The following is a 20633-nucleotide window of genomic DNA, read 5'->3' on the forward strand; positions in this document are numbered from 1 at the left end:
CCACCACCACCACCACCACCACCACCACCACACCACACAGCAAATGTGCCAATGTCAGGAGCAATGTGAAGGAAGGAACAGTGATTGAACACACAGATCCTATAACTTGTTCATTTGGGGTTAGATCTCATTCAGCCCAAGATGCCGTCTTATGTCACTTTTCTAATCAGAGCTTTTCTTCTTTTCCCTTTATTCAAGTATAATAATTGATACTTGGGAAAACAGGCATTTGACAATTTTTAAACTATTTTTTGAAGTAATTTTTAGTTAAAGGTGGATTAGAATCTTAATAGAAAAAGTCCAGTGTTTTCAGGACTTATCTGTACCAGGGGAATAAGGAATATTGATATATGCTCTTTATATTAATATTACATAATTTGTAAAAGATCTGTCTAAATACAATTTTTTTCCTTAGTAAGAGTACATTTAAGATAAACATGCAACTTTTTTTTGGAGACAGGATCTCGCTATGTTGCCCAGGCTGGAGTGCTGTGGTGTGATCACTGCTCACTGTAGCCTTGACCTCCTGGGCTCAGGTTTTCCTCCCACTTCAGCCTCCCAAGTAGCTGAGACCACAGGTATGTGCCACCATGCCCAGCTAATTTTTAAATTATTTGTAGAGACAGGGTCTCCCTTTGTTGCCCAGGCTGGTCTCAAAGTTCTAGGCTCAAGCGATCCTTCCCACCTTGGGAGGATCCTTCAAAGTGTAATCCTTCAAAGTGCTAGGATTACAGGCGTGATCCATCGTACCCAGCCTAATACGCAACCTTAATATGCTGCTTACTATGTGTTTTCAGCTGTCAATTATTAGGTGGCAAGTTACACTATTTAAACATTGACGTATTTGTTAATCTTTTTTTTTGAGACATGGTTTTGCTCTTGTTGCCCAGGCTGGAATGCAGTGGCTCAATCTTGGCTCACTGCCACCTCTGCCTTCTGGTTTCAAACAATTCTCCTGCCTCAGCCTCTCAAGTAGCTGGGATTACAGGCGCCCAGCTGCTGAGCCCAGCCTTGTTTATCTTTTATTTTAAAATTTAAACAGGTTATAGTAATAAACTACATAGTTTATAGGACTTTTAGCAGATTGAGAGGTTAAGACTTTCTGATAGATTAATTTCACTATGATTTTTGGGAAAAAATGCGGCAGCTTTTAATAATAAATAGTACATTTTCTGACTTACTATTCTAATGCAGATGTAGAAATGGTACTGTGAACTGAAATTAAGTCTACCACTTTAAACCCTTGTGTTCTGTCTTTCAAGTTTGTTTCCCTAAATTATAGCAATATAAAACTATTTTCTAATTATAAAAATATTTTATTGTTGGCTGGGCACGGTGGCTCACGCCTATAATCCCAGCACTTTGGGAGGCCGAGGTGAGCGGATCATGAGGTCAAGAGATCGAGACCATCCTGGCCAACATGGTGAAACCCCATCTCAACTAAAAATACAAAATTAGCTAGGCGTGGTGGCACACGCCTGTGGTCCCAGCTGCTCGGGAGACTGAGGCAGAAGAATCGCTTGAACCCAGGAGGTGGCGGTTGCAGTGAGCTGAGATTGCGCCACTGCACTCCAGCCTGGCGACAGAGCAAGACTCCGTCTCAAAAAAAAAAATAAATAATTTATTGTTAATGCTAAGATACTAAACTGAGATGAACTGCTATGCTTAATACTGTATTTATCATCACTTTACATACTGTCTGTTTTCTGAAGAGCTCAAACCAGTGATGAGTTTAATAGGCTCATTTTATTTTCCAGTGCTTTATTATAAGAAGATTCATAGGCACTGAGAAAGCTGCTGTAGAATTTTATCTGTTATGTTGTCTCAAGGCAACTAAATATATTGCTATATTGTAAATCACTTATAAAGCACTAAGAAAAAAATCATTAGCAATATTTGCAAAACAGTACACTCTTTGCTAATTTTATTAAAACAGAGGTAAGAAATTGTAGACAATTAAAAATGCCATAAAATCTTAAGCCAACTTAGACTTGGTCAAAATGTTCACCTATTTTTTTCCCAAGTATTTGGTCTTTTTTTTTCTTCCCGTAAAGAAAATGTCAAACTGTAACACAAATCTCCTCAGTTCTACCAACCAGGCATAGGCAAAGCAGAAAGTCCTCTCAAAGTTTTACATTTCAAAGCATAAATTTTAAAAGGTGAATACTGTATAAACCTAAGTATTGCTACATCATCAGCCAGTAGCAGACTTAAGATTAAGCACCGTTAAGAACATTGGTGAAGAATCCTCAAGTAGTTATTATTACATGACGTCATAGGACATGATCTTGGATGCCATGTGTGTTCGTGCAAAAAAAATACCAGGAAAAACAACACTGAAGAAAAAATTAGGGGAGTTAGAAAGAAAAAAATACAAACCAGGACCACAATTAAGATGTTAACAGGGGGCAGACAGGTACCGTAGACAATAGGGAATGCTGAGGAATTTTCTGATTTTAAATGTTGGTAATTGGGGCCTTTAGAAAAGCACTGCATGGGCCAAAGAAAATGCTTCAGCAAGGTGACTCCACTAGTTGATGACTTTTCACTTATAAACTTGATATTGTGGAAATGGGAACCTTGACTGACCTGGTACGAATCTTCGATGAGCCAGCTAGGGAGGACAAGATGATGCTAAAGATGACAGCACTTTGGGAGGCCGAGGCGGGTGGATCACGAGGTCAAGAGATCGAGACCATCCTGGTCAACATGGTGAAACCCCGTCTCTACTAAAGATACAAAAAATTAGCTGGGCATGGTGGCGCGTGCCTGTAATCCCAGCTACTCAGGAGGCTGAGGCAGGAGAATTGCCTGAACCCAGGAGGCGGAGGTTGTGGTGAGCCGAGATCGCGCCATTGCACTCCAGCCTGGGTAACAAACAAGAGCGAAACTCCGTCTCAAAAAAAAAAAAAAGATGACGGCGGAGTTGAATTGAGGAGAGAGGTAGGGAAGCCAGTGACCTGAAGATTTCTACAGTTGAGATATTGGAAGGGTCTGGAGAAGACTGTTGACAATGCATTGTATTTTGTGCTTTCTTCCATGTTAATTGTACCTTTCGAATAGAGACGTATTCTCATTATTCAAGGAGGACTACATATTTATCAAACATGCCTTTCACCTACTCTTGTTTGTTGTCCCTTTTTGTGGCCTAATTTTACGCATACTCGGAAAGTCTCATTGTGTACTGGCATGTAATGATCTTTAGCATGTGAAAATTTTGGAGGTTTTCTTTGGGGTCTTTCTCAGTTTAGACCATCCTCATAATAATTAAAACTCACCTCTCCCTCTCCCTTATCCTGGATAAGGTAAAACTGGCTGTCGATAACCAGCTCTAAGAAAACACATCAATATAAAATTGCCATCATTTAAATATTTAGTCTTAGCAGTTATTAAAAATTGTCTCTCTTCAACCTAATAAGTGAAATAAAAGCAGTTTCTCCTTACCTCTATAAAAGAGTATTATGACCAAGAGGCAGTAATATAATTTGAGTTTCATGTATATGTCAGTGCCATGTAAATGTAGAATGTGAATATTTCCTCTTTCATGCTATGTTTAAATAATAAAACAATACTAGAGTTGACCCTTGAACATGATGATCAGGAGTGCAGATACCATCCTCCACCCCCTACCTAGTCAGTCAAAACTCCACATATAATTTTTGACTTCCCTAAAACTTGACACTTGCAACTAGAAGTTTCTTTTAGTCTTTGTTACTATTAAAGTCTATTTTGTCAGAGGTGAAAGTTACAACTCCTGTTTTTTTTTTTTTTCTCTCCATTTGATTGGTGAGTCTTCCTCCAATCCTTTATTTTGAGCTTTTGTGTGTCCTTGCTTATGAGATGGATCTGGATACAGCATACCGATGGGTGCTCCTGGGCTCAATGATCCTCCTGCCTCAGCCTCTTGAAGTGCTGAGATTACAGGTGTGAGCCACCACACCTGGCTCAAAAACATCAATTTGCCTGTCTGTGTCTTTGATTGGGGCATTTAATCCATTTAAATTTGGGATTAATATTGATTTAGAATATTCTTATCTCAAAGCCACAATTGCAGTTCATTAGGGTTATTGATGTTTGGACCCCGGAAAATGAACCTTTTAAATTAAATTAAAGTAACATTTTGATTATTGGGCATATTGTATTGAACTTTTATAATGATTTGCTTTTGTAATTGTTCGAGTGACTAGAGTGAAACATTTTCCAGAGAGTCCACAAGATGGCACTTGCCAACCTGTTTCCTCTGTTTTTCCTTAACTTACAGAAATGCAGCAAACTTTAACATCTAAATATTTATGTCCTTAAAATGCTGAAGTTTAGATAGATTTCCAGAAGCTTTAGTCAGGACTCCCTGAATTTGATGAGCTTTAATTTAACATTTTATACAGTGTTCATTTCTAATATAGCAGCCAAAATCCTTTGTTGAAGATCTGTAAAACACACTGGGTTATGTAGAATACAAAGGGCTGTCTGCATTCACTATGTTTGCCTTTACTTTTAAAAGAATAGATATGATTTATGAGACTTGTAGTCTATATGCCTCATTTCTAGACATCTTAAAATATGGGCATTTATTAGAACAAAGGGCATTAGTAATTGTTCTAAAGTAATTGTGGTTTTCTATTTAAAACTAAGATGAAGTAGTTGGAATATACTATGGAATTTTAAATTATGAATGAAATTTAATAAGTGGAATGGTAATAAAGGACAACAGGAATCTACCCAATCACAGTGTTAATTAAATTAGGCTTCTTTTTTACTCTTGTATATTTAAAAATTAATACTGTTTTACATGTTTACTGTTTACATTAGCATTGTCATTAGGGAAGGGGAATGATGTTGAAATTATGTTGAGGTTGGTAGGGAAGTTTTATATTGTTTATTGCTTTTTGAAATCCTATCAATAATTTCAGTGGAAAGAGCTACATGTTCATAGAAGACTAAGATAGTGAAGTATATCAAGTAAAATCTAGAGCAAATTAGGCTTAGGTCTGTAGCATTCTGATTTTTCTCAGCCTCATCATAAAAATCATGAAGCAAATAGATTCAAAGGCATATCATAGAATTAAAAAAGCCCAACGAACTTTCTCTTGAAAACTAAGACTTGCAAAAATCTAAATTTAAGCTTATGACATATTTTAGAGCACTCATTTGTGAAAGCACTCATTTTTTTCATCATTCTTACGAAGGTTTGTGAAGAAAGAATCTATTACATATGAAGAAAGAATCATTACAGGTTTCTTTTTAAACATAATTTTGTATGTACTGGCTGCTAAGCTTGCGCAATGACTATGTTCTGTGAGGAGGCTGCACATTGAAACTATTCCTTTGTTAGCTTGCCCTTTCCTCTATCAAGGGTTTGGTGTTCAGTTTCAGGTTACCATCATTGACATCATACTGTTTTGCACAAGATCTCTTTTTAAAAGCTTATATAATAGGGCCGGGCGTGGTGGCTCATGCCTGTTATTCCAGCATTTGGGAGGCCTAGGCAGGTGGATGACAAGGTCAAGAGATCAAGATCATCCTGGCCAACATGGTGAAACTCTGTCTGTACTAAAAATACAAAAATTAACTGGGCGTGGTGCGTATGCCTGTAGTCCCAGCTACTTGGTAGGCTAAGGCAGGAGAATTGCTTGAACCCGGGAGGTGAAGGTTGCAGTGAGCCAAGATCGTGCCACTGCACTCCAGCCTGGCAACAAAGCGAGACTGTCTCAAAAATAAATACATAAACAAATACATACATACATACAAAAGCTTGTGAAACATGAAATCTCTTTAAAGTTCAATACTTTGCATTGAATTTAAGCTAAATCAATTTTGGAACTAAGGAACTTTTGAGAAACATGGATCAGAGAGTATTATATATGGGAGCAGATATAAGGGATATTCATAGCACACAGGGCAGATTCATACACTGACATCTTTAAAATATCTTATTTTAAAAGTGGTTTTTCTCCCCATAGATAAAATGAAGGTTGAGCTTTCAAATGTGCCTACTTCTAGTTATTTTTTTTCAGAATTGAATTCTAAGAAACTTCTGGGGAAAAAAAAAAAAAACTTCTACCTTTGAGCAGTAGGTATTCTTTTTTTCTCTGTAGATTTATAGTCCACATTTGAGACCAAGTTAAAATTAAATAGCTCAAACTGACTTTTGTTCTTTCTGGGTCTTTCTCATCATCTCTTGTGAAAATGTAGACATGTATGTGTGTGAGACCTCCCTGGGTTGTTTTGGCCCATGGCAAGCACTGTTTAAGATAATTATTGCATCTCCCTCGCACTTAGTCTAGCAAAACTACTGATGTTACACTAAACCGTGGAACTGTAAGGAATCATGCTCATTTATTCCTACAGGATTACAAAATTTTTTTTAAAACAAAAATGTAATATGCATATAAAATATACAATACATAAGTGTATTTAAGTAAAATATACAAATAATTAAAAAAGTAAAATACAGCAATAATAAACTCCATGAATTATTTCAAACTGAACACATCTATGTAAGTACTACTCAAGTCAAAAGACATTACCAGCATAGGCTCCCTCAAAAGCTCTCTCAGTCACCACTCCCTTCTGCCTCCCCAAAGTTTATCTTTGTCCTGACATCTAACACTGTAAGTTAGTTTTACCTGCGTGTTTTTTTAATGTCTTCTTTTTTCTCTTTTGTGGTGGTTATGAAATGTTTTTGTAATACTAGAGTCTTTATTAGAATTCAGTTTAACCAAGTAAAATGCTTCTGAATCTCATTGGCGGGGGAGTGGGTACATGCGAGGGAAAACTCTATTTTAAAATGTTTTTAATTTTAAATTTAAAAAATGAACATAATATTTCTTGATATATAACTGTTTATTTTAAATTGCTGAAAGGTATTAATAGCAGCTAAACCTTTGTGCTCTTGCTTAAAGAAAAAGTGACTCACAGCAACCTAACCTTACACTTGTTTTGATACTCACCAGCAAAGGTGAAAGAGTGAATGGATGAGGTTAGGGATTACTGGTGGACATTTCTGGGTCACAAACTGATATAGCCAGAACTGTGGAATTTGTCTGAATTAAATGTTTTATGTTAAAAATTAGCGTGAATTTGATATTCTACTTCACAGTTTGTCTACTTTTAACAGGGTATTTCATATCATCAGGAAAAAAATATGTACAATTACTTTCCTAAATTAATGGACAAAATGCTGATCAACTGTTACTTATGGAAAACTACATTGAATTAAAAAGTGTTTGGACTTGTATAAATCTGTTAACACAAATGAGAAGAATTTATTTTATTGCTTTGTGATATTTGTTCAGGCAGTTGTCATGAGAGACGCTGAATAGCTCAGAGAGTGTTTTCATCTTTAGTTAGTAGGAGTTCAATAGATGTTTCATCTGCTGAGAAGTTAAATTGCTTTGTCATATGGGAAATAAAGTTAGCATATTTTACTGTGTCAAAAAGTTTGTTAAAGGAATCTTTTCAGTGACAAAAGATAACGGTTCTGTGATGATACAGTAGCTTCTGGAGTGGTCAGTGACCTTAATGCTGACAACTTGGCAATAATTTTACTTGTTTTTAGCCCACACCCATGAATTTGTTTTTAGCTGATCTCACATCTCTTTGTTTAATGGCAAATGTTTTGCAAAATGACATGTCTACATCAATATTATTTTTATAAATATACAAAGACCTATTTATTAGGATTCATTTATCCAACTTGAAGTGAAAGGTACAGATTAGCTTCCTCAATAAATAGATCTTTGAGCACATTGAAAGATATCATTTGATTACGGCACCATTCTTAATTTGGTTTCCTTTTTTTTTTTGCTAAGGGTGGATTACACTATATCTACCATGCAAAATTTGGCGAAATTGTACATCTAAGGTAATTCTCAACCTGATCTCTTTATGGACGCTTTAAGCAGTTTTTAAATTTGCAAATTAGCCTGAGTATCTTATTTTACTGTTTCTAGCTAAGTCATATTTTCTGTTTAGTTGCAAAATGTCTTTGGAGTTTTTCCTTCAAAATTACATGATTACAAGTCACTGGAAGAGTGATAATTTCAGTGTAGTTTCTACTCAGGTATTTCTTACATACAGAATATCATAGTTTAGATTCATTTGCAAGTTTGCAACAATCTGCCCATTAAAAAAATGGTTTCTCATCCTTTTTAGATGTCTACTGCTAATTATTACTGATTTGTTGGTTGTAGTCAAGGAAAAACAGAGCATCATTATCACTATTAGGAAACCAGGCATATCTCACCTGAATTTTAAATCATTTGTGCTTCCAATTTTACTTTAAGCTTAATTCTTCAATTAGGAATAGAATAATTGTTTTTAATCAGTAATGCATGTTCCTATTTGAAAACAGTTTTAAAAATCATAATTTTAAAAAGGGGAAAAAGGCTAAAAATTTTCACAAGTATAAACAGGATTCTGGTTATTTTTATGCTCTGGGGAGCTCACAGTGGCAAAGAAGTAGAACTAAATATAGTGTTTATATGTCAAATACTTGATCAAAAGCAATTATAGCAGGAAATTAAACTGATATGTGGGAGTTTGTGGAGTTTTTTTTTTGTTTGTTTTTTGTTTTCAAGTAAACAATCAAGCAAACCAAACATTGGTTTCCAGAGTGAAAACTATTTTTTTTGTAAGCCTTGCTGTTGAGTAATTCCTTAGGTGAATTAGAGATAGCAGAAGTTGTGTTGGTCAGTATTAATAGCCTCTCTTATTCTCAAAGCATTGGCTTTTATTCTTCACTTGGACTTGAGAAAAATAAATTCTCTAATAACCATAAAAATGCCAACAGTTCTAGTTATTTTTTTTTTTACAGAAGCAGTTCTACTCTTAGGACTTGCACAACTTCTCCTTCCCCTATAGAGAAGCAAGAGTCAGATGGTATACATAAAAAACCCTTAAGTAACAAATCTTGGAATCAAATTGTTCTAAAAAGGTATGCCATGTTAATACTGAATACATCTTAAATATTGCCTTTACTCCTTGGGTTACATATAATCAGAGGCTGCCAATGAGCATGTTTCCTGGGTTGACTAGAGAGAAAGAAAATAGAGGACTGAGATGCTGGCGTAAGTCGTATATTTGTAAATTGATCTTAAAATTTCCTTCTTGTAAAATAGATAAGTGTGTAATCCAGAAAACCTTCCATTGCTCATGAATATTTTATCAAATGGAATAATTATTTTATGTAAATATTCCAGAAACAAGTTATTGTGGTTGATGAGGATAACACCTCTCATTTTCCTCTAATACTTAATAGTTTTATTTCCGAAGTGCTTTCTTTCATTGTAATTCCACTGTAAAATACCTTGAATGTTCATAAAATTTAGTAAATGATGACGCTGCGACTTGAAATTGGCTCTTCTTCTGGTATCCATTAGTAACCCTAGTCTAGCATTTCTCATGCTGCATTGTGACTGTTTAAGGTTTTTCTTCAACCCTAAACTACGGAATTCTCAATTACAAAGACTGTGCTTTACTCATGTTTATTTCTGTGCAAGTTAGCCCTAGTTGGTACTTAATACTGTTTGATGAATGGATAAATGAAGGAGTGAATGAATAAGATTTTATCTAATTGATGGTGATCTAGATTTTTTTTCTCTTCAGTCACTAAACATCTGGCTATCATTTTGATTTCAAAGGTATTTTAAAAACATTTTATTATTGGTTTGGTCAGTCTGCAAGGAGGAAGGATAACATGCTGAGAATAGTTTAAAATGATTATTATGTATCATTAACTACATTTCACACTATCAGAAGTTATTAAAGATATATTTAGCATCTAGAATCTTTATTGCATTTTGACAAATGTAAGTGAAAAAAGAATCAGAAATAATAATAAGCTAGAATTGATTAGAGATGCATTTGAAGCCTGGAATTAGTATTTACAAAACGGATTAGTCTCTCAGTGTGAGGCAGGGGAAAGTATAACTGTCACTTGTGTAGTAAGTTGGTTTGTAGAAATGTTTAACCTGAATCAGGTCCGGCTTCATTGGCATGCGACCTGCAGAAGGACCTCATTTCTTCGTTTAATGCCCTGTACTGTCATTTTGAAATTTTTAGTAAGTTTTGAACAGGGGGCTTGCAAATTGTCTAACAGATCCTGATCTGAATCATGGGGAAATAATCACAGAAATACAGAATGTAGACATTTTACAGGACAGCTGGTCCAGATTTTTAAAAAGATGTCATTGTCATGAAAGATGTTTTTAAAACCTAGAGGAGTGGGAAGTGTTCTAGGTTAAAGAACACTAAGGAGACATAGTAACCGAAAGCAATGCGTGAATCTTGATTGGATGGGATCCTGGATCAAAGAACAAAATAAAAGAACTGTTTTTCACATAATTGGAAATACTTGGATGATATGTTTAAACCTTATACCATCCGGGTCCTTCTTGCCCAATATTAATTTTTGAGTTTCTTTTTCAAACAATTCTAAATCTTTATAATGGTTTGACATTTCATTAATTATATTTTTTCTTTGAGGTCTTCCACAGAACAAAGGAACAATTTACCTATTTTTAATAGAATGAAAGTCGTATTTTTAAACATTTTATCTATTTATTTATTCATTTTAAAGCCAGTCAAATTTAGCATTGGGGAATTATATATCAGCTTCAGTGACACTGATGTTAATAAATTCTGATAACCCACTACCACTGGACCAGCCAAAAGTCATTATATCTTGCAGTTACCACATGGGTCCCTTTAGAAATGTAAGCTTCAGGAAGGGATTTTAGTGATCTTATCCTGAAATATTTTGCTACTCCATCATCCTAGGAATTATTTGTTTATTGCTTATCAATTACTTCCAATTGTACTACAAGTAAAAAGACTAACGTAAAAATAAAAGAATGCTGCATTTGTGAAATATGTGATCCAATTCTGTCATCCTTCAGTTTTCTTATTGCATTACCCAAGGTATTACATCATCTTCAACAAGGTATTAAAAAAGCCTGAAGATACCATCTTTATTGTTTGTTAAATTTTCATTGAACACACTTTGTTAAACACAATTGAAAATTTGTAATTGTTTAATTTCGGCCCATATTGGCAAATAGAAATACTTTGACAGAGGAAGATTTTTTTAATTATTAGATAAATCAGATGAACAGAAAATGGTATTCTAGACTCTAATGATAATGGTTAAATTGATTATATGGAAGAAATGTCAATATAAATTAGATGATGATATCCTAGATCTAGGGATGACAAGCTGGCCAAAGTTTTATTGAGGAAGCCATGCCCACTCATTTACATATTGTCTATGGCTGCTTTTTTGCTACAAAGGCAGAGGTCAGTAGTTGAGACAGCGATGGTTTGTTTTGCCAGCCTAAAATATCTACTTTCTGAAACTTCACAGAGGTTTGCCAACCTACTTGTCTACATGAATTTCATCAAACTCAAGAATTGACAGTGAACAGTGTGTCCAAGGACAGAAGGAGAAATAGTATTCAAACTCACGTAGTCATTCAACAGGAAGGATTTTGTTGCGGCAAGATGATGGACCATCCCATTTGCTAAAAGGACCACTGACAGTATTTTTTCATCTTTCATGATATTTATGCACCAGAATATACTTGATGCAGTTATTTAGTGGAAAATGACAACGACAGGTATGTGTATAACAATGACTGGAAGGAAGGAAGTGATATAGAAATGAACAAATTTGTTGGATCGATCAGTTTAATTCATTTTTATAAATCTAAAAATGAAAATATCTTGCAATTACGGAGCAACAGAGATGGCTCTCCTTTCTTCAACAAAATTATGAGCCATCTGAGTTCTTTAAGGTTTTGAAGATGCAAGTGCAAGAGGAAAAACCAGAAGTAATGATAAACTAGAACTTAATGAAGATGCTTTTGAAGTCTGGAATCTTGATTGCATTTTGACAGGGCAAGTGCAAGCAGAAGAACCAGAAGCAGCCGGGTGCGGTGGCTCATGCTTGTAATCCAGCACTTTGGGAGGCCAAGACAGGCGGATTACCTGAGATCAGGAGTTCAAGACCAGCTTGGCCAATATGATGAAACCCTGTCTCTACTAAAAATACAAAAAAAATTAGGCTGGGTGCGGTGGCTCACACCTGTAATCCCAGCACTTTGGGAGGCCGAGGCGGGCGGATCACCAGGTTAGGAGATTGAGACCATCCTGGCCAACATGGTAAACCCCGTCTCTACTAAAAATACAAAAAAATTAGCTGGGCATGGTGGCACACGCCTGTAGTCCCAGCTACTTGGGAGGCCGAGGCAGGAGAATTGCTTGAACCCAGGAGGTGGAGATTGCACTGAACTGAGATTGTACCACTGCACTCTAGCCTGGTGACAGAATGAGACTCTGTCTAAAAAAAAAAAAAAATTAGCCAGGCATGGTGGTGGGTGCCTGTGATCCCAGCTACTTGGGAAGCTGAGGTGGGAGAATCTCTTGAATCCAGGAGGCACACATTGCAGTGAGCTAAGGTCACGCCACTGCACTCCAGCCTGAGTGACAGAGCTAGACTCCATCTCAAAAAAATAAATAAAGAACCAGAAGCAGTGATAAACTAGAATCTATTTTATATAAGCAAGACGTATTTGAAGCCTGGAATCAGTATTTATAGAAATGGATATATCTCAGGTTCATACGTGACAGAATTGTTGATCAGTTAGTTGATGAGTCTTCAGAGAATACTGCCAATTTTGGGTATGTAACTTCAAAACAAAATTTTTAAAAAATGAAATAAAACTTTTGCTTTCCTGTTTAAATTTTTATTAATTTTTTTGCCATGCTATGTTTCACTATCCTTTTATTACATCTGTAAATCATTCATAAAATGACTTCAGATTTATATAAATTTCACCCAGGCTGGAGTGCAGTTGTGTAATCTCAGCTCGCTACAACCTCCACCTCTCAGATTCAAGCAGTTCTCCTGCCTCAGCCTCCCTAGTAGCTAGGTTTACAGTCCTGTGCCACCACGCCCAGCTAATTTTTATACTTCTAGTAGAGGATGGAGTTTTGCCATGTTGGCCAGGCTGGTCTTCAACTCCTGACCTCAGGTAATCTGCCCACCTCAGCCTCCCAAAGTGCTGGGATTACAGGTGTGAGCCACCGTGCCCAGCTAAAATTTATGTAAAATTAAGAGTTCATGGACCTGGGTGGTAAATGGTAATGACTGCTTTTCTAGGCACATAAGGTTAATTTCTTGAGTGTGATAATGTTTTTGAGGTTATGTAGGAGATGGGTCTTTTTTTTTTTTTTTTTTTTTTTGAGACGGAGTTTCGCTCTTGTTACCCAGGCTGGAGTACAATGGCGCGATCTCGGCTCACCGCAACCTCTGCCTCCTGGGTTCAGGCAATTCTCCTGCTTCAGCCTCCCGAGTAGCTGGGATTACAGGCACGCGCCACCATGCCCAGCTAATATTTTTGTATTTTTAGTAGAGATGGAGTTTCACCATGTTGACCAGGATGGTCTTGCTCTCTTGACCTCGTGATCCACCCGCCTCGGCCTTCCGAAGTGCTGGGATTACAGGCATGAGCCACCGCGCCCGGCCGGGTCTTGTTTTTTTAGTAGGTAAGTGATGAACGATTTAAAGTGCTGCATGCCTGCAACTTACTTTGAAGTGCTTGGGCAGGGCATAATATAGAGAAGGGAGAACAAATAGGGCAAAGGACTAATGAGTGAATTTAGATGAGAGAATACTCATTTCTTGTACTGTTCTTTCCATGTTTTTTTAGGCTTGGATATTTTAAAAAGTAAAAATTAAATAAAGTCAAAGAAATGAAAATTTGGCTCTCAAACACATGTAAAGAACCATTTTCCTCCAGTGCATGTCCCTTTTAGAGGAACTACTTGCATTTATACTATAAATACATATTTTAAAATTATTAGTTTAGCCTAATTATGATTGTGTCATCTTTTTGCTGCTGAGCAGTAGAGGAATAAAATGATGAAGTTAGTAATATGCAGTTGTTTGCCACCAGGGGTTTTCTTAGAACTTCTTATGCTTTCAGAAAATGTTACATTAAGCAATAAAATGCATAAATTATTTTGCTTGTCTGTTAGGCAAGATTGCTGTAATAGTTAACCCCAGTAGGCAATTTAGCTTGTGTTAATTTGTTCTGTGTGTGTGTGTTTTTTTAAAATCATTTCTTATGGCCTGTTTACAGAAAACCAAGAGAATGTTCTTTAAAGTTACAGACATATATACTGAGAATTCAAGTTTTCTGAAATTATTTCATGTATGCTATATGTGTATGAAGGAAACCAGTCTCATGTTTCCATGCTTATTAATGATACGAACAAAAGTATCTTACTCTTGCCTTTATTTCATTTACCTTTGTTTATGATTACTCTTATTTTTGAAAACATTTTATTGGTGCTGGGAAAACATTTACTAGCAGCATATTTGGCTTGACTTTGAAGGGTATACCAATATTTAAAAATTTATGAGAAAACAACTTATTTGTCACTTGTAAACTGTAAAAATTCATTTTTTGTTATACTATATTGTAGGAATTTGAAAAGTCTTATTAGAGATGAATAATTCTCTCTTACAGACTGATAAAAGCACATGGAAATGTTCTTTCATTGCTATTAGCTGTCTGTGCTTGATGTGGGTTTGAATCAGATAACTCTTCATTTTCCAGTGACAATGACCTTTTGCTTTTCAACTCCTAGCATTCAACTTCCATGCAGGCATTCTAACAATGTTAGTGCAGTAAAGCATGCAGACGGTATTTCCAACAAAATGCTTGTTCACAGCTGCGTGACATAAATCATTCAGTCTGCTTTTTGAATAACAAATAATATTGCTTATTAGAAATCCACATCAAGTCTGCAGTTAAACAAAAGAAGACTATTTGAATGTTTAAAAACAAATGGATTATCCACTTTTTTATTTCAGTAAACCTATTGGACTGTAACTTTTCATATGTAAAGTATGTTTGGCATTGTCACGGTATTCTGAGTCCTGAAGTGGAAATGGGAAAAAAAGAAGTAATATCTTTTAAATAAGTGTATTTTGGAAAATTCTTTAAAGTATGATATTTTGAGACTTCTAGGTATTCTGTTTACATATGTTCATAGAAGAGATACCTTCTACTACTTTAACTCACATATTCCTTCATATGGCTTTCCAGTGACAGCTATCTTTCTTTCTTTCTCTGGAAATTTCCTTAGTGTCAGGTACTTCAGGAGGTTAAAAGTTTTTTTTTTTAAATGGTAATAATAACAATAACAATAGCTAATATTCATTTGTCCATCTGGCATGCCGGGGTAGAGTCACAATTAGTAAGTGCTAGTACAGGCAGGTTTCCAAACTTCCAGCACCCACACTTCTAATCACTGCCCTGCACTGCCAAAGCTGGCGGCACAAAGTGAGGCAGATCCACATCGTCATTCCTGAAACTCACATCAGCCTGGCAGAAAATATGTGACATTTCTTCCTCCTAAGCACCCAGAAGGGAAGTGCCCAGGCATCCTTCATCTTTTGCATCCTTTTGCTGCTGCTGCTTCATCACTGTCTTTTCCTTGTTTTGCTTGTGTGTAGAGACATATTCCAGAACTTACTTTCAGTCATGAGTTTCTTTGGCCTTGATCTATATTTTGTCAGGTCCTGCCTACGTTTCTGCCCTTCCTGAGAAAAACGTGTTTTGGGACCAGGCTTCCAGCAGCCTGAATTGGTCCACTGATATCAGGAAGATTGCAGTGCTCTGTGGCATCTGAAACACTGAATAACTGTGTTCATATGTATGTTTTCTGTTTCATGATCTGGCAAAATGTTGTCATGATAGTTCTGCACATCATATGTTGAAGCATGGGTTATGGTAGGAAGGAGACGTGGATTAGATCATAGCCCATTCAACTGTGGAAAATACCAGTGAGCATAATCATTGTTATCCAGCATTCTCTTTCTAACCCTCAGACTTTTACTATGATGACCCAGTGTGGAAGCATTTGTGGTTGAATAACTGAAGGGTTCAAGGTAAAAACAATGTTAGGGTGATCCTGGGTCACTAGGAAAGCTATGAAAGCCCTCTTAATTTGCTTTTTTATTTACTGATATAAAATGAGGATAGGACACCAGGAAAAGAGAATATTAGTGATTGTATTAGGAACTTCTCAGGATCTCCCTCATTTAACATTTGGAGAATATGTTTATAAATCCACTTTTTGCATGGTCGCAGATATTATGCATACTTAGGGATTATATTTTCTATTTCTGATCTTCCATATGCATAGCTGGGTCAGAATTTTTCAAACATTCTCTCCGATAGGGTTATGTAGCATAATTCCTTATGTGGTAACACTCAGCCTAGGCACTGAATCAACCTGACTTTATCGCCTCCCTTCCTCTCTCCCTCCTAATAGAGTGAGTGCGGAGGACAGTTCCAAGATCTGTTTGCTTTCTTTGCCCCAACTTCCATTGTCTGAATGCTGCATTGCTAAAACTACAACTGCTGCTCTGCTACCCACTTCACCTTCTTTTTTTCTTCCCAATCTTAGATCACTCACTTATTAATCATCCCCAACAAAGTGATTCATAGATTAAATATCACAGGAAATGTAAATTTCAAGAGTAGAAAGTCTGTCTGCATATTCTAGCAGGAGTTTTTAGCATAGGGAAATTTGAAATTGGGTAAGGGATTACTGTTCTTGACCTTACAGGAGTCCTTCAAAAGATGCAGACAGTTAAGTGCCCGTCTTGTCACTAAGCTTATTGGAGTGATAAAGCATTAAGATATTACCCTGCTGTGGATCAAAGAGAAGATACTTCTTGGACTTGATGGTTTAATGAGATGACAACTCTTTTTGGATATGGGAACCAGAGAACATCCTAAACATTTCATTGAAGGTTATACTCAAGCTTGAGCTGCAGGGAAACCAGTAGCAGCAAGGAGAAGACTTTAATAGCATCATGAATGAACCTGACCATAAGGATACCAGCTTGTTGTCCTGGAAGCTGGGCTTGAAGCCAGACATCTCAGGGTTATTATTGTTCATTCTTTAGCCTACTGATAGTTGTTGGGCCATTATGGACTACACTTGAAGTATTTCCTCAAGCATCTGCATCTACCTCTGAGAAGTTGTCCTGGCCCTGTCTTCTGTTCATATGGGCTTGCTTCGGTTATCTCTCTTCAATCCGCAACTCATTTAGCTTTGTATTTTGGCTCCTTCTTATTGCCTTGATATTTTTAGATGTAGTCACCTGGCATGGCACTGTTTGCCTTGTTTCTAACTTAGGATCCCTTTATTATACTATCAATTTTGATTAGGAGTATGAGATCTATAGGCACATGATTGTGGTTCAAGGACTGGCTCTGCTCCATGTGACTTTAAACAGATGCCTTGATCCCTCTCAATTACCGATTTTCTTATCCATAAAATGGTAACAGTAATAATACTTCCCTTCAACCATTGTTTTGAGACATAAATGAAATAAGTATGAAAACATTTAACGAGAGACTGGCACATTGTAATTGTTCAGTGCGACATGATTTACTATTGTGTTCTAGTTACTGTTTTAGGCCAGTGGTTTTCAAACATTTAAGTCTCAGTACCCATTTATATTCTTCAACATCATTGAGAAGTCTAGGTGCGTTTGTTATGTGGGTTATATGTGTTGCTATTTGAAATTAAAATTGAGAACTTTTTAAAAATTATCAATTAAAAAATCATAAGCTTATGTTAACATAAATAACACATTTTATGAAAATTGACTATATTCTTAAATGTAGTAAGATAAGTCATTATTTTACATTTGTATAAACTCTTTAATGTCTGGCTTAGGAGAGAACTAGATTCTCTATCTGCAGTACAGTCATCTATTGAAAAATACTGTTTTGTTGGGATATATGAAGAGAATCTGGCCTTATACAGATATATAGCTGGAAAAAAGGGAAGTGTTTTAATAATCTTTTCAAATAGTTACGGATATTTTTCTTTGATACTACACTAAAACTTGACAAGTGGTAGTTTCTTAAAGGTCAATTGCAATGTAGACTTTGAAACCATATCAGTGACATTTTTACTCTGCTACATTAAAATCCACTGGCCTTTCTTGTATTTGACTGGATCTTTTACCCACGCATGATACATTATCATATGTTTGTCATTTCAAAAGCATTAGTTCATTGACTTAATGTAAATCTTGTGAATGTTAACACATTTCATCATGTAGTATATCTTAGATTCAAGTTCTTTAATATCACCATTGATCTTATTGGAAAACTCTTTAAATATTAACAAACTATCAAGGTCATGGTAGTGGATACAAGTTTCTTCAAAATCTTATTTTCACTTGAAAGGTTGCATTTTTTTTTAAAATTTTTTATTGCATTTTAGGTTTTGGGGTACATGTGCAGAACATGCAAGACAGTTGCATAGGTACACACATGGCAGTGTGTTTTGCTTCCTTTCTCCCCTTCACCCACATTTCGCATTTCTCCACAGGCTATCCCTCCCCACCTCCCCCTCCCACTGGCCCTCCCCTTTTCCCCACAATAGACCCTAGTGTTTAGTACTCCCCTCCCTGTGTCCATGTGTTCTCATTTTTCATCACCCGCCTATGAGTGAGAATATGCGGTGTTTCATTTTCTGTTCTTGTGTCAGTTTGCTGAGAATGATGTTCTCCAGATTGATCCATGTCCCTACAAACGACAAAAACTCATCATTTCTGATTGCTGCATAATATTCCATGGTGTATATGTGCCACATTTTCCCAATCCAGTCTATCATCATTGGGCATTTGGGTTGATTCCAGGTCTTTGCTATTGTAAAGAGTGCTGCAATGAACATTCGTGTGCATGTGTCCTTATAGTAGAACGATTTATAGTCCTTTGGATATATACCCAGTAATGGGATTTCTGGGTCAAATGGAATTTCTATTTCTAGGCCTCGAGGAATCGCCACACTGTCTTCCACAATGGTTGAACTAATTTACACTCCCACCAACAGTGTAAAAGTGTTCCTTTTTCTCCACATCCTCTCCAGCATCTGTTGTCTCCAGATTTTTTAATGATCGCCATTCTAACTGGCGTGAGATGGTATCTCAATGTGGTTTTGATTTGCATCTCTCTGATGACCAGTGACGATGAGCATTTTTTCATATGATTGTTGGCCTCATATATGTCTTCTTTCGTAAAGTATCTGTTCATATCCTTTGCCCAATTTTGAATGGGCTTGTTTGTTTTTTTCCTGTAAATCTGTTTGAGTTCTTTGTAAATTCTGGATATCAGCCCTTTGTCAGATGGGTAAACTGCGAAAACTTTTTCCCATTCTGTTGGTTGCCGATTCACTCTAGTGACTGTTTCTTTTGCCATGCAGAAGCTGTGGAGTTTGATTAGGTCCCATTTGTCTATTTTGGCTTTTGTTGCCAATGCTTTTGGTGTTTTGTTCATGAAGTCCTTGCCTACTCCTATGTCCTGAATGGTTTTGCCTAGATTTCCTTCTAGGGTTTTTATGGTGCCAGGTCTTATGTTTAAGTCTTTAATCCATCTGGAGTTAATTTTAGTGTAAGGTGTCAGGAAGGGGTCCAGTTTCTGCTTTCTGCACATGGCTAGCCAGTTTTCCCAACACCATTTGTTAAACAGGGAATCCTTTCCCCATTGCTTGTTTTTGTCAGGTTTATCAAAGATTTTATGGTTGTAGATATGTTGTGTTGCCTCCGATGCCTCTGTTTTGTTCCATTGGTCTGTATCTCTGTTTTGGTACCAGTACCATGCTGTTTTGATTACTGTAGCCTTGTAGTATAGTTTGAAATCTGGTAGTGTGATGCCCCCCGCTGTGTTCTTTTTGCTTAGAATCGACTTGGCTATGCGGGCTCTCTTTTGGTTCCATATGAAGTTCATGGTGGTTTTTTCCAGTTCTGTGAAGAAAGTCAATGGTAGCTTGTTGGGGATAGCATTGATTCTGTAAATTACTTTGGGCAGTATAGCCATTTTCACGATATTAATTCTTCCTAACCATGAACATGGAATGTTTCTCCATCTGTTTGTGTCCTTTCTTATTTCGTTGAGCAGTGGTTTGTAGTTTTCCTTGAAGAGGTCCCATACATTCCTTGTGTGTTGTATTCCAAGGTATTTTATTCTCTTTGTAGCAATTGTGAATGGCAGTTCGTTCTTGATTTGGCTTTCTTTAAGTCTGTTATTGGTGTAGAGCAATGCTTGTGATTTTTGCACATTGATTTTATATCCTGAGACTTTGCTGAAGTTGCTTATCAGTTTCAGGAGTTTTTGGGCTGAGGCGATGGGGTCTTCTAGATACACTATCATGTCGTCTGCAAATAGAGACAATTTGGCTTCCACCTTTCCTATTTGAATACCCTTTATTTCTTTTTCTTGCCTGATTGCTCTGGCTAGAACTTCCAGTACTATATTGAATAGGAGTGGTGAAAGAGGGCATCCTTGTCTAGTGCCGGATTTCCAAGGGAATGCTTCTAGTTTTTGCCCATTCAGTATGATATTGGCTGTTGGTTTGTCATAAATAGCTTTTATTACTTTGAGATAGGTTCCATCGATACCGAGTTTATTGAGGTTTTTTAGCATAAAGGGCTGTTGAATTTTGTCAAATGCCTTCTCTGCGTCGATTGAGATAATCATGTGGTTTTTGTTTTTGGTTCTGTTTATGTGGTGAATTATGTTGATAGACTTGCATATGTT

The 20633-nt window shown here is 36.4% G+C and overlaps 1 protein-coding gene across 15 annotated transcripts in view; it reads left to right on the forward strand.

The window, feature by feature from the left end:
- The window catches only part of CHN1 (chimerin 1), a 204949-nt gene that overhangs the window by 15789 nt on the left and 168527 nt on the right, over positions 1-20633 (forward strand). For 3 of the 15 annotated variants that reach the window (XM_078327356.1, XM_078327360.1, XM_078327366.1), the window contains exons 3-5: positions 7812-7864; positions 8816-8935; positions 11363-11615. The exons of 8 other annotated variants lie outside the window; for them this stretch is intronic. In XM_078327356.1, the coding sequence (XP_078183482.1) occupies positions 11603-11615 (13 nt within the window). In that variant the 5' untranslated portion in view covers positions 7812-7864; positions 8816-8935; positions 11363-11602. The remainder of the gene's footprint in view (positions 1-7811; positions 7865-8815; positions 8936-11362; positions 11616-20633) is intronic. 4 more of the 15 variants (XM_035304495.3, XM_078327361.1, XM_078327358.1 and 1 more) reach the window with 3 other exon arrangements.

Source organism: Callithrix jacchus, chromosome 6 (genome assembly GCF_049354715.1).
Source record: "Callithrix jacchus isolate 240 chromosome 6, calJac240_pri, whole genome shotgun sequence".
Lineage (NCBI taxonomy): Eukaryota > Metazoa > Chordata > Mammalia > Primates > Cebidae > Callithrix > Callithrix jacchus.